At 44.1% G+C, this 14,418-nt stretch overlaps 1 protein-coding gene across 1 annotated transcript in view; it reads right to left on the reverse strand.

Annotated features, from left to right (window-relative positions):
• adam12 (ADAM metallopeptidase domain 12) overlaps positions 1 to 14,418 on the reverse strand; it is a 289,205-nt gene that overhangs the window by 105,103 nt on the left and 169,684 nt on the right. The window contains 1 exon segment of the mRNA XM_068002357.1: positions 6,519 to 6,595. Coding sequence (XP_067858458.1) covers positions 6,519 to 6,595 — 77 coding nt within the window.

The following is a 14,418-nucleotide window of genomic DNA, read 5'->3' on the forward strand; positions in this document are numbered from 1 at the left end:
CATTCATCTCCCTCAATTTGTTGGGTCAGTAGCTCCTCTAAGACATTTCCTTCAGTCATATCATGACACACTGTTTAAATGACAAAGTTCAAAAATCAACAAGTGACAAAAAAAATCAAAAATTAATGTTAATTCTTTGGAACTATTTAATTTTAAAAGGGGTCCTAATAGTGATATTTGCTCTAGAAGATAATACTGCTTATGGATTTTCTGGCTTTATTATTTTTATTTGGACTAGATATCTATTTTCTCTTTTCCGAAATGATACTTAATTCAAATCTTCAGACTGTACTCATTATGGGCGAAGAATTGCTCTACTCACTAAGCATAAAGACATTGGGGTAAATTTTGTTCTTCCTCGTCTGAACGGTGATCTGACAGAGTGGATCACCCGTCCATTGGAGAATGCTCCTGATTTTCCTTCCATTAAAATCAATGGAATGGAAATCAGGTGGATTCCACAATGGGTGGGCGATTTGCTCTGTCAGATCACCGCCCAGACAATGAAGAAGAAAATTTACACTGTTGTAAACATATTCTTTTTGAATATATTTATGACTTTGCTACACATAGCAACTAGAATAGTTCTTCTCTCCAATATGTTTTTCTCAAAACCTTTTGGATGTTTCAGATTACACAGATAAATCAATGTTTCAGATGATCAACAATCTATATATAAAATGTGAGACTTAATATTTACTGCGAACAATTAATTTGAAAAGAACAAGTTGTGATCAGCTGTACACATTTTTGTTTTCATAATAGACATAACATGATTTGAACAGCATATATGCTGTCAGCATGGAACATATTTCGGGGGGGCGCAGTCGATGTGTTAGTGTTTGCTAACAAAAATCAATGCAGACTGCAACGATCTCCTGCCTGTGTCCAGCTGCTATTCTGCCTCTCTCTTCTCACCACTACTCCCAGTGCCACTGGTAGGGATTGTAGTCTCTGTATACGGTAGGAAAGAACGCTCATGTGAACAAGAGTTCCCACTAACAACGTATCAAGGCCGCAATTATTGCCATTAGTACTGACAGCAGCACTGACAGGAGAGAGAGACCCAGTTCTGTGGATTAGCAGCCAGGCTCAGGTAGGTATGGGACTGTGCAGGTGGTGGGGAAAAGGATTATACTAAAAGGGAGTAAATGGATGGCAATGAAAGGTGGGAATGGATGCGGGTGATGGGGACAAATGGATAGCAGTGAAAGGGGAAAACGGATGCCAATTGAAAGTTGGAATTAGATGGCAATGAAGGGGAGAGGGAAGAGGGAAATAGATGGCAATGGATGGGGGGGGGGTTTGAATGACTAAAGGGGGAAGGACAAAATGTATGGTCATGAAGTGAAGAGGGAAGGGGACAGAAGGAGGGAATGGTGCCTTGGGGTGGGGGAGGAAGAAGAGTGCCAGCATTAATTGAGAGGGAGTGGGGAGGAAGAGTACCAGCATAAACTGGAGTGGGGGGGAGAGTGACACTTTTAGGGAGTGACAGTTTGCTTGGTCTGTTGAATTCGTAATATCACTTTCCTTTTCCTTATATTAGAATCTATCAGGGAGAAGTATAAAAGAGCTTCAAATTAACCAGAATTTACCAATTTAGTTTTAAAAAAATCAAATTTTCCAGAGAAGCATGCACAATCAATGTTATGCCTTTAACATTTGGATTTCCCCTTTCAGCTTTCTTACACTTAACTCCCACCCCCCACCTTTCAATACAAGTGAAGGATTATTATGTATACAAAAAGTCTGTGTAACTACTTGTTTTCACATGTAAGAGCTGTTCTTGAGTTATCAGTTTCATGAAGCTGTTGGTCACCTTTTGCTCATTTGCTAACAGCACTATTTTGACCTCCTTTTCAGCACTACAATTATACTTGTGCAAAAGTTCAATTGCATAGTGACCGTCAATAACATAACTAATTAAATTTACAGTCAATATGACATTTAATATGAAATTAATTTAGTAAACCAGTCTGTCATAAAATGAGAGCTATTAAATATAAATGTCTTGACAAAATTTTCACAAAGAGGTAGCCTGGATGACTGAAATGTTAACTGTTAACTAGAAGTGCAGGCGGTATTAATGCAAGGACTGTGATACAAAGTAGCTTTTGTTAACGTAGGCAATGTTAATAAGGGTAGTGTTCGTCTTGGCAATATATTCTGGGTAGTTTTAGTTAAGCCAATGTTAATACATCTGATATTAGGATGCAGTTATACTACTACTGTTGGATGAATGCAAAGAGATTTTGGGTACACATCAATGCAAAAGTGGCAGCATAGCAGGTGCAGAGTAAATCCAGCATGGTACAAAACCACATCCCCAAGTACCAAGGACATCCTGGGAAATTTGCAAATTCACTTTTAACTCTTTTCAGTATTAAGAGAGACGCAACAATCCTGCTGGCACTCTCATAATATTAAAAGTTAGCTCCCCGTGGAGTGGAGCATATGCAGAGCTCCATTGTCACTGAGATCAGGCTATGTGGCCAGGGTCTGGCCCATTCCCCACAACTCCGCAGTCACAGTCACCCAAGCTATCTTCCACTTTGTCTGGAGGTCCAAGGTAGAACGCGTCTGCAAGGTCACCATGCACAAACCCCCAGACAAAGGAGGGAGGAGTGTCCCGAATGCCACTCTGATCCTGATGGCCACCTTTGTATGTGTAGAGCCCTAGTACGCAAACACCAAGGGCCCGATTTTACCAGGGGTGCGGGTTCCCGGCGGATGGGCAAGCGGGCGCGTGAAATTAGTGGGTTTCCCGCGCGATCGCAGCAGGCAACGCACTAATTGGATCCACTTACCTGCTCCTCCGGGTTCCCCGCTGCTGACCTGCGCGTCGGGTGGGCTGCGCATGCGCAGTAAGATCTGTCAGCTGGAGGCGCTCTATTTAAAGGGGCAGTCCTCCACTGACAGATGCTGCAAGAAATAGCAAAGATGACTGCATGGAGCAGCCCAGGGGGATGGCTGCTCCCAGTTTAATGATCCCTCACCCCAGGTATCAATACATGGGGTGAGGAGGAGGGGGAGGACAGAGAGCTTCCACCCGGCGGGCGGGAGGAAGCGGCCCGCCTCTGCCACCAGGAAGGCCTGGCTCGAGGTGGCAGAGGGGGTCACCCGCGCCACCAACATATCGCCCACCTGGGAGGCGGTCCAATGACCTAAGTAGGTCAGCCACAGTGAGTACACGTAGTCTTTCCCCTACACTCCGTCTGCTACATCACTGCCCCCACCCCACATCTCCTTCGGCACTGCCAACACTACTCTGTCACATCACCCCTCATACCCACTCAAACCCCATCCTCATCTTACCTGCACCTACTCACCTCGCCAGTACTCACCCCGTCACTACCACGCAACCCAATCCTCATACAATCTAATGGCTATATCCCATACTCACCCTCTCGTGCATCTCTCTCACGGCCAGCCTCACTCAACCTGCCACTGCCTGTGCTGCAGCCACAGGGCATGCATCACATATGTGCAGTAGGCAGCGTAAGGCAAACGTGTCGTGAGCATGAAGGGGATGCACAAGGGTGTTTGAGGGTTTGTCATGGTTGTTACTTCTATTGAATTTCAGAACAACTCACATCACACATTCTATTAGCACCATTACTGCCATGTCTTCGCGAATCCTGTTCGGTTTGTGCAATAAAGCCCACTCCTGGGTATCACTGTGAGGACCCACCACTGATGCCACCCATTGTGTCACTACAGAGTGGGTGTAGGTGTATTTGCAGGGCTCTTCTGCGCAGACGACTGAGAGACATTGGCGATGTCCCCGGTGGCACCCTGGAAGGATGCGGAGGAGAAGTTCGGGAGGGCAGTGTTGACTTTGACACCGACAGGTAGGAAGATGGTGCACGGGCCAGCCAGGAGCAGCTCGGCATGAAAGAGGCTGCAGATGTCCACGTCCACATGTCGAGTGACTCTGAGCCTCCGTGTGCACTGCTGCTCAGAGAGGTCCAGGAGGCTGAGCCTCGGTCTGTGGACCCTGTGGCGAGGGTAATGCCCTCTGCGACGCATCTCTCTCTGCGGTAGCCCTCCCTCCTGCTGTACAGGTGGATGTGTCACAGCACTCTGTTGTGGGGCTCCACGTGTCAGAGGTGGACGGCGTGGATGGTGAGGCTGGTGATGCTGTTCGCCCTCTGAGGAGGTCATGACTGCAGCTACGGCAGCCCCCATCCGCAAGATGTACATCTGAGGGGGTCCGCAAGGTAGGTACATGTCTCCGGACCCCGGGGTAAGTGTGCAGGTTGGTGACTTTGACCGTCAGGAGGAGGGTGGTGGAGGCCAAACTTTGTCCCAAGTGACAGAGTGGCCTCCTGCAATGAGTGAGGGTCTCCCCCCCCCCCAACCTGTCAAATGGACCTTTGCAGCTGCCACAGGCTGACAGCTGCAACACGTCCATTCGATCTGGGAGTGTTTCCCCCAGTGTGGGAAACAGTCCCATGTTGCTCAAAAATCACACACAGTCCCTTAATCAGGTCAGTTAATGACCTGAAAGAGCAAAGTAAATAGCGTCAAGTGGCATCCCGCTGGCTTTAATTGTCTGCGGGATTCCCACCAGCGGGGGCTGCGTGCGCACGCCCGCGCGTCAGTGGGGAACGCGGAAGTGGGCGGGATCGAGGCGCGATCCGGTCCCGCTCCTGGATTTCGCAATTTTCGAGGCCCCCCCACCGAGAACGCACCCGAGAGCGGGTGCTAAAATCGGGCCCCAAATGTCACTACGTGCTGAGTTTCTACCTGTCCAAAACACCGAGAAGGCTGGGTCTGGCCAGGCTGCTCTACGGGCTGTTCCCCGGGACGCGCACTGAGACAGATATCACCTGCGGCTGGAAGACCATCAACTCGGTGAAGGAGGCCCTTTGGTCTGCCCGAAACATGCTGGTCTTCCAGCTGAAGGAGCTGTCTACGATCGAGTGTTGCCGACTGGGTCACTCCAAGGTCAAGGAATACGTGCTGCGGGATGCACTGACGCGAGGTGCGACCTATGCAAAGGCTGTATGGGGAAAGACCACCGTGTAAGGCCACCCCACCCTGTATTGTACAGAATGTATTAGAAAATATGTACTGTGTTTTAAAAATTGTAACAATGAGATCATAGTGTATATGATCTGTACTGCATTGCTTTGAACTGCTGTGCTACATTGTGTGCCCTTTATTTGAACTTTGTATAAATCGTGTGTATCTTTAAATTGTATGGAATAAAGTATATTTTGAAATTTAAAAAAGTCACTGAGATTAGGTCTACCGGCTGAGCAATGCACTGTGCAGGTAATGTTCTGAGCCTAGTACCCGTACTATAACTGCAGCTTTGGTGTTGCAAGATATTGTGGGCAGCATTAATACAAGCACATGAGAAAAGTCAGGGAAACTCACCCCCCTAATATCTTACAGTAGCACTGTTGTACTATATCCAAAAAAGGTCGTGAGTATTTTATCAGAACATCAGAATCCACCTTCTGCATGTTGGGCCATGCTCAGCATTGCATTTACTTTTAGAATACCATAAACAAATCTGATGGAAAACAGATTAGTTGCACGAACTGCAAAGATTCCTTTGATCTTGAACAGGTTGGTACTGTAAAACAAGATATTTCCGTGCAGTAGATCTTTTGCACATGTTTTTCAAATCTAATGTTATTTAAATTTCAGTGGAGTGTGGTAATATAATGGTCAGTAAAAAATACAGCAGGTGGGCCGAGTGAATAGTGCGCAATTGTTTTTTTTTGCTCCTAAAACAGCAAATTTTAGAATGTATTTTATTGATACAGCATCACTGGGTATGAAAGACATGGGTCCCAAATTTTACACCAGGTTCATGAATACAAAAATATAAAACCTATTTTCACTAGCACCAAATGCGGTTTCTATTGCTATTGACACTAACTGCAGGATACCACCAGTGCTAGTACTCTTAAGAAGCTAGTACAGCAGCACTGGTATGGGGAAACGTAAAGTTGACACATATAAGGCCACTTTATAACAGCTCTTCAGCTGCTATTCAACACTTTTAACTTTAAAAATTACACTCGTTTTGAAAATCAGATTCATACTCCCAATGAAACAGGAACAAACCACATACGAGATAAAAGTCAAAATAAAAAACAAGCTTTTTTTAAAAATCAGAAGTATCAGGATGAATGGCCACTTCAATTCCCAATTTTATTTGCGTTGCTTTGGTGACGCACAAAGAGAAGTTCAAGCACCTCCCTTCAGTGGGGAGCGAAAATAAGGAGAGCAAGCCCTCGTGTACCTTGGAGTAGGTCAATTCCTTGCTCTTTTGATCTGAATCTATCTGTGGTCCGTTGAAACCAAAAAGTTTAGGGATGAAATAGGGATTTCACACATTCAAAAAAAATTGTGGATTTTGCTTTGCTTCACACAGATTGTTATTTAGGAACGAGATGCAAATCAGGTGGCCAACTTTGCACATGCACCAAAAGCAGAAATGATCCCATTTCTATAAAAAACTACATACACATTGTAAATGAAAAGGGTGTAATTCATACCTGAGACCAGAACAAGTGCTGAGGCTGACAGTAGATTGAGAATATCCTTGCACATGACCATGGTAGTAGCAGTGACCCTTAAAAGAAAATATTATATAACATAAACTATATTTTTCCTGATGCAAATGCTTCAATATTTCATTAAATGATGTGCAATGCTATTTGTTGGATCCTGGTTAAATTGCAAACAAAATAAGTGGAAATATTGCCACAAAAGTACCTCTAGAGGAATAGGAGCTGCTGTTTGACAAGAACACAAGCTCCTTCAGTTATAAGAATTCTAAGTACCTCCTGCAATGCTTAAACATGTCCCTTTCATATTAGTGATATCTTAACTTGCTGAACAAAATATATTCCACTGAAAAATATGAGGTTCTCAGTTAAGTAAAAATATGCCAAATTTGTGGCCAGTTCCAAAATAACAAACTAAATAAACGGTATTGGACCTCTGTTACACCAGGTTCCAGGGGACCACAGGAACAGTGCATGTGTCTTAATTATATAAAATTATCTAAAATATTACACTAAAACTTAACCTGTAATCCTTTGCCATACTGAATATTAAATAAAGTCCACCAATTTTTTAGAGAGAAAAATGAATCCTATACCATCCACAGAAACGAGTCCATGTTAGAAGCAGCCAATTTGCCAGGAATTCACATGTAATGAGTTAAGTCAGAAAGGAATTTCCCGTTCCCTTTCCCATACGCTAACTACTCTTAAATGCCAACTAAAACTGATTGTCGACTTGCTGTTTTTCATTCATTCCACTGAACTATTTGGTGTTTATCAGCCATCATGCCGTTTTTTTTTTCATGCGTTCATGGGATGTGGGCGTCGCTGGCAAGGCCAGCATTTATTGCCCATCCCTAATTGCTCTTGAGAAGGTGGTGGTGAGCCGCCTTCTTGAATCGCTGCAGTCCAAGTGCAGTCCCACAGTGCTGTTAGGTAGGGAGTTCCAGGATTTTGACCCAACGACGATGAAGAAACGGCGATATATTTCCAAGTCGGGATAGTGTGTGACTTGGCGGGGAACGTGCAGGTGGTGTTGTTCCCATGTGCCTGCTGCCCTGGTCCTTCTAGGTGGTAGAGGTCGCAGGTTTGGGAAGTGTTGTCGAAGAAGCCTTGGCGAGTTGCTGCAGTGCATCCTGTGGATGGTACACACTGCAGCCATGGTAGTGAAGGGTGTGAATGTTTAGGGTGGTGGCTGGGGTGCCAATCAAGTGGGCTGCTTTGCCCTGGATGGTGCGAGCTTCTTGAGTGTTGTTGGAGCTGCATTCATCCAGGCAAGTAGAGAGAATTTGATCACACTCCTGACTTGTGCCTTGTAGATGGTGGAAAGGCTTTGGGGAGTCAGGAGGTGAGTCACTCAGAGCCACAGAATACCCAACCTCTGACCTGCTCTTGTAGCCACAGTATTTATATGGCTGGTCCAGTTAAGTTTCTGGTCAATGGTGACCCCCAGGATGTTGATGGTGGGAGATTCGGCGATGGGAATGCCGTTGAATGTCAAGGGGAAGTGGTTAGACTCTCTCTTGTTCGAGATGGTCATTGCCTGGCACGAATGTTACTTGCCACTTATCAGCCCAAGCCTGGAAGTTCTCCAGGCCTTGCTGCATGCGGGGACGGACTGCTTCATTATCTGAGGGGTTGCGAATGGAACTGAACACTGTGCAATCATCGACGAACATCCCCATTTCTGACCTTATGATTGATGAAGCAGCTGAAGATGGTTGGGCCTAGGATACTGCCCTGAGGAACTCCTGCAGCAATGTCCTGGGGCTGAGATGATCAGCCTCCAACAACCACTACCATCTTTCTCTGTGCTAGGTATGACTCCAGCCACTGGAGAGTTTTCCCCCTGATTCCCATTGACTTCAATTTTACTAAGCCTCCTTGGTGCCACACTTGGTCAAATGCTGCCTTGATGTCAAGGGCAATCACTCTCACCTCACCTCTGGAATTCAGCTCTTTTGTCCATGTTTGGACCAAGGCTGTAATGAGGTCTGGAGCAGAGGGGTCTTGGCAAAACCCAAACTGAGCTTCAATAAGCAGGTTATTGGTGAGTAAGTGCCGCTTGATAGCACTGTCGACGACACCTTCCATCACTTTGCTGATGATTGAGAGTAGATTGATGGGGCGGTAATTGGTTGGATTGGATCTGACCTGCTTTTTGTGGACAGGATATACCTGTTCCCATCCAATCACAATTGTAAGTGGCCTGTGAAAGGTATCCTGTTTGGACAAGATTACAAACCTGATGGAAATGTGCATGAAATGGAGAGGGTGAGGGATACAGGCTCGGCCCTAAAGTAGGATGGTGTAAACTTGTATCTAAATTTAAATGACAGTGAGCTAAATGGTGTTTTCTTGTGTTCTCAAAACACCACTCCACATGATCAATTCAGATGAACTTATTTTGAAATAATTTCCTTAAGAAAAATTCTTATTTTATGATAGCTGTACTAACTACCTTAGTATAATCAATGGAAGCTACTGAATTAGAGGCTCAAAAAAATCACTTAAATTCTAATCAGGTTTATTCACATGACCTGTCTTTCAACAGCAAATGGATCAACTTCTTAGGATGTTTGTATAAAGCTTACTTTTGACTGGAATGTTTAATGAGGCATATACACTGAACTTTCAAAAACCATGGGTGCTAAATTAGGCCATGCAGTGCTTGTCGTTTTGGCACTACACAGCCTCTCCAACATTCAAGATAGCGTCTTGGCTGCGCATGCACGTTTCCAGCGTGATGTGCGCCGGACGCCATCTTGATATAGGAGTTAGCTCATGAGCAAATACCGAATGCTGGCTGCATGTGAAGTAAGGAGAAAATGGATACAATCAGTGTGCAACGCTGATTCAAAGTGATAGACACCATTTTGGCACTTAATGTTCAACTCAATGCACAGTCTTAACACTGACCATCTGAGCGTGTCTTTGAGTGTCTGGAGGACCCGGACCAACGCTATTTAAAGGAATCATGCAGGATTTACAGGTTAGTGGCTAGATTATTGCTTCTGGCTGCTGAGACACTCGTAACTGTTTTTGGAGGTCCCCTACACTTAAATACTATGACGCGGAGACATAGCCTAACATTTAGAGCCAGGACTTGCAGGATTGAAGTTAGGAAATGCTTCTACATGCAAAGGGTGGGAGAAGTTTGGAACACTCTTCTGCAAACGGCGGTTGATGCTAGCTCAATTGTGAATTCTAAATCTGAGATTGATAGATTTCTGTGAACCAAGGGTATTAAAGGATATGGGGCTAAGGCCTATATGGAGTTGTCACAGGTCCGCCACGATCTCATTGAATGTTGGAACAGGCTCGACGGCCTACATGCCACTGCCACTTGCTGCCTCCTGATATGCGCCACCTTCTTCTGCAAGAAAGCGGGATGTGTGTCTGGGTGATGTGCCTGTCATGGTTGAATAGCTGCCAGTGTGTGTGGCCTGTGAGTTGTGGGTGGGCGGCTTGCAACAGTGGTAATGTGTAAGGGTGAGAGGAAGCATCTGATTGGAAGAGTTGAACACCGATGCAAAGAGTTTGTTGGTATGTGGGTGATGTGGGGTGTAGTGTGTGGGGCAGTAGATGCGGCTAGTGGTGCAGTTGGTAGGAGATGCCACTTGACAGTTGACCTCACTCACCTTGACCACTCATGTCAAAGCACTGAACTTCTTCCTGCACTGCATCCGTGTTCACGGTGCTGTGTGCCTGGCATTGACTTCGTCCCCCGCTGCCTCCCACTGCCTTTTGGATATATGTCTGGAGGGCTTCTTGCCCCACCCCCCACCCACTGCGGATATAGGATGCCCCTCCTGTCCACCTCTTGCACCAAGGCCTCCAGTGCATTAGCTAAGAACCTTGGTGTAACCATTCGCGCAGGCCTGGTACCAACTCAGATCGGCCGATTGGTGAGGTCTGGCGTGCAGATTGGAGGATGTGGGGTTTTGCAGTGCGCAACCTTCATTCAACGTTTTAACATAACTCATCAGTTTGTAAACACAGGGGCGGGAACTGCCTCTGTGTTTTGCACGTGCGATGTCTCATCTCCGTTCAGGCTCCGTGCAGACAGCAGACTGTTACTTTCAGCAAATAACAGGTACCAGCTACCTTTAAGAGATTTTTTAAGAGACAGCCTGCCTTTAAGAGATTGGGTCTCCCCCTGCTGGTGGAAAGTGCAAATTGCATTGAATCCTCATTCAACACTGATTCGGTACGTGCTTGCAGGTAAGTCCTCAGGCCTGACGAAAGTCTCGACCTGCCTGTGGAGGGGCCACTGGGTAATAGCGTATCGCGCTACCCCTGCCCAATACTAGGCCCTATACAACTTTATCCCCCCCATAACTTTACAGCAAATACCTTTCAACTAAAAGACGCTCACAGAACTGTTCCACGTAGCATCAAGTAGAACTTTATCTTGTGGGCACACATGTTGTCTCAGTTGGTTAAGGCAGTGAGTAGCTGAACTATAGAAACCAGGGAGGTTCCAGTTCAATCCCCAGTCTGTGCTGAATTGGCTGATTTCAGCAAGGGAATAACAAGGGGCAACAATTGGCCCGAGCTCCCTGGGTTAAGAAGGTGCAAATCAACCAGGCTGCCTGGTTTTGATTGTTATCCAATGCCCCCAGCTGGAAATGCACATGGTGGACCCTGGGTGATGAGAGGATTGGGATCAGCCGTCCTGTTCGCCCACAGTCAGACCAGCGACACTTTCCATTCAGGGTCACACACGAGAAATATTATTTGGGCAATTTACTGGAGGTGCCTGGTGTTGACTGAACCATACCCCAGCAAACAGTCAACGCCTTCAGGAGGGGAGAAGAATGGAAACTAAAAAGGAAGAGAAAAAAATTGGTGTGGAAGACCTCATTGTCTTTCATTCGTAAGTGGATTTAGGAACAATTTTTATTTTAACGTGATTAAATTTGCCTGAATTTACCAGCAAAACATGATTACAGCCCACCTGAAGCATCAGATAATTTTGCTTTTGTTTTGCGAATGCACCTGATGAATGCCACCATGGAGGGAATGTTAAATGGGAAGAAAGAAAAAGAAAAATACAAATACAAATTCTTTTTAAAAAAGCTGATGAAAGCAACTGAATTATTCTTAGAATATATGCTTTTAACTCACAATGCGGGCTGTTAGAAGATAAATATATAAGGACATTTAAGGTAAAAATCTATGGTGCATTTTTACATAATATACATTTTAGTTTGTCAAACCATATGACCACGTGCAATGTAAAATTGCCTGAAAGATATTAAAAATAATCTATAGGATTTATAATTTGCCCTGTACAGAATCTGCTCTAAACCTAGCAAGAACCTTATAATAACCTAGAAGTCACTTCAGCTATATGATTGTAGTAGAGAGTATTATTACTATAATTTACAGTATTGCATATAACTCACAAAAAAACAAGATGGCTTTTCCCAATTCCATTGAACTAATCCTGAAGGATCTAAACAGAGTAGATAGAGAGAAACTGTTCCCATTGACGGCAGGGTCAAGAACCAGAGGACATAGATTTAAGGTGATTGGCAAAAGAACCAAAGGTGACATGAGGAAAAACTTTTTTACACAGTGAATGGTTAGGATCTGGAATCCACTGCCTGAGGAGGTGGTGGAGGCAGATTCAATCATGGCCTTCAAAAGGGAACTGGATAAGTACTTGAAAGGAAAAAATTTGCAGGGCTACAGGGAAAGGGCGGGGGTTGGTCTAGCTGGATTTCTTTTGCATAAAGCCGGTGTAGACTTCATGGGTCGAATGGCCTCCTTCTATGCTGTAACCTTTCTATAATTCTATGATTCTGTAATATGAATGCAAGAGGGCAGGCAACAATTGGTAGGATTTTTGTTATCAATAATAGTTTATTTGCTTCCACCAGCAATGAATCTATAGCACATACTAGATAAAAGCAGACAATGTTTAATAAGATATGTTGCAGTATGGTTGCTGTACATGTAGCTGCAAATTGGCTTAACCGTCTTCCCCACTATGGTAGAGAAGACAATATTTAAGAGCAGGATAGTGTGGAGGAGATGAAGTTGATTTGTTCAGTCCACTGACAAAATGGTTTGTCTCCTGTACCAAAACATAAGGCATGGTATGATCCTTGTGTGATGTGTATTAAAATTAAAATACACCTACCAGAGTCAATATTTACATGCACACTGAAAAAAATGGGAGCAGTTATAGTAATATTGGAATGCACAGATCATGATAACCAATGGAGTTGTTATCGTAACAAAAGAAAATTGAGATAGTGCTACCAAATGGAGTTGACATAATAAACTTCAGAATATTCAGATAATGAAACTAAGTGCTGATTTATTACTTCATTTCATTACCCTATTTACCAAACTGATGAATTTGTTCTGGTGCTATTGGTACTTTGCAATAATATGCTATATGAATGGGACTTTCAAATATAAGTTATTGCATCCCAGTGTACATTTTCTACAAATATTACAATAATTATTAACTTCAGTTAAGCTGCAGCAGCTAACCAGGCTTACAAAATGGAAAATAAGCAAAACACTACTGTGAAATTCTATTAGGCTATGTGCTCTTCACTAAGCTTTTCACTGACACTGCACCCGAACAAACAATTCCAGCAATCATAGTTGGAAGCTTTTAGTATCTTAGATCAAAAATACTTTGCACCTGAGCCTTCCCTTCTCTTTCCTTTCATTCTGACATTGCATTATATTTAGCATTTGTTCTTTTTTGTTCAATTTTTTCCCACCCTCTTTTCTGAAGCATACAGTCCTGCCACTGTCAGCTTTCATCTCATAGCCAGGTAGATGGATCCAAAAATAAAGTGCATCTCTTCTTATTAACATTTATCTTCCTTTAAACTCACAAGCGCAAGGTCATCATGGTGCACATGTGCAGTGTTTACAATTCCACTGATGGCAATGCTAATTGCTAATTCCATGATTTGTTGGAACTTACATCACAGAACCAGTCAACATCGGGGCAGATTTTCCACTGCTGTGTGTGCACCTGACTTGAGTTGGCGAGGGTGAGCAGGAAAGTCTGGGAAGAGTCGATGCCCCAAAAGGACTGACTCATTGTCTAAACCCAGATTATTACTTCAAAATAAGCCAAGACAGTAGAAACTGAAGGTGTAAATAGAAATGAATGAAAAGTAAATTTGGAAGATAACACAGAAAACTTCTTTAAGAGTTGTGAGTGCTTGGAATAATCTACCTAGCAAGAGAACAGAAATTAAAATATCAGGATATGTGCCCAGTGACCGTTGGCAGGCTATTTAACAATGGGGGTTTCATAGTGGAGTCTGACCCTGTCCTCCTCTGACATCCCAAAAATGTATTTCCAGCAGGAGTCACTGGATAACAAGAACTCTGGTTGATTTTACCCTCTCTAATCCAAGTGCACGGAGGCCAACATCAACATGGACTAGGGATCAAACACTAGATCTTTGTGGTTGGTACAGCTCAGGTACTCACTGGATTAACTTTTAAGGCAACCAGCATCCACAAAATTAGATCTCAGCAGGACGTCTGTCAGTTTTTTGATTTCCTCCCCCCCCCACCCCACCCAAGGAAAGGACTTGGGCAATAAACTATGTTTAAATGTGTTTTAAAACAAAGTGAATTCACACAGGTTTAAAAATAAAAGCCACAGGCTACAGCATTGAAGACGAGTATAAAAGTCAGACGAGCCAGAGTTTGAAATGTTGCAGCTCATGGTTTACTTCTGATAGTTACAATACGGGTCAATTTTCTTATCCCAAGCCTATTAAGCCAAGATGTACCTTTTGAGAGTGAGAGAGGATTTTTTTTAAGCCACGCACAAGGAGTGGGGAGAAGGTAGCTGGCTTTACTGTCAAGGCTTACTGTCGAATCATTGACCTGGATA

Source organism: Heptranchias perlo, chromosome 21, assembly GCF_035084215.1.
Source record: "Heptranchias perlo isolate sHepPer1 chromosome 21, sHepPer1.hap1, whole genome shotgun sequence".
Classification (NCBI taxonomy): Eukaryota; Metazoa; Chordata; class Chondrichthyes; order Hexanchiformes; family Hexanchidae; genus Heptranchias; species Heptranchias perlo.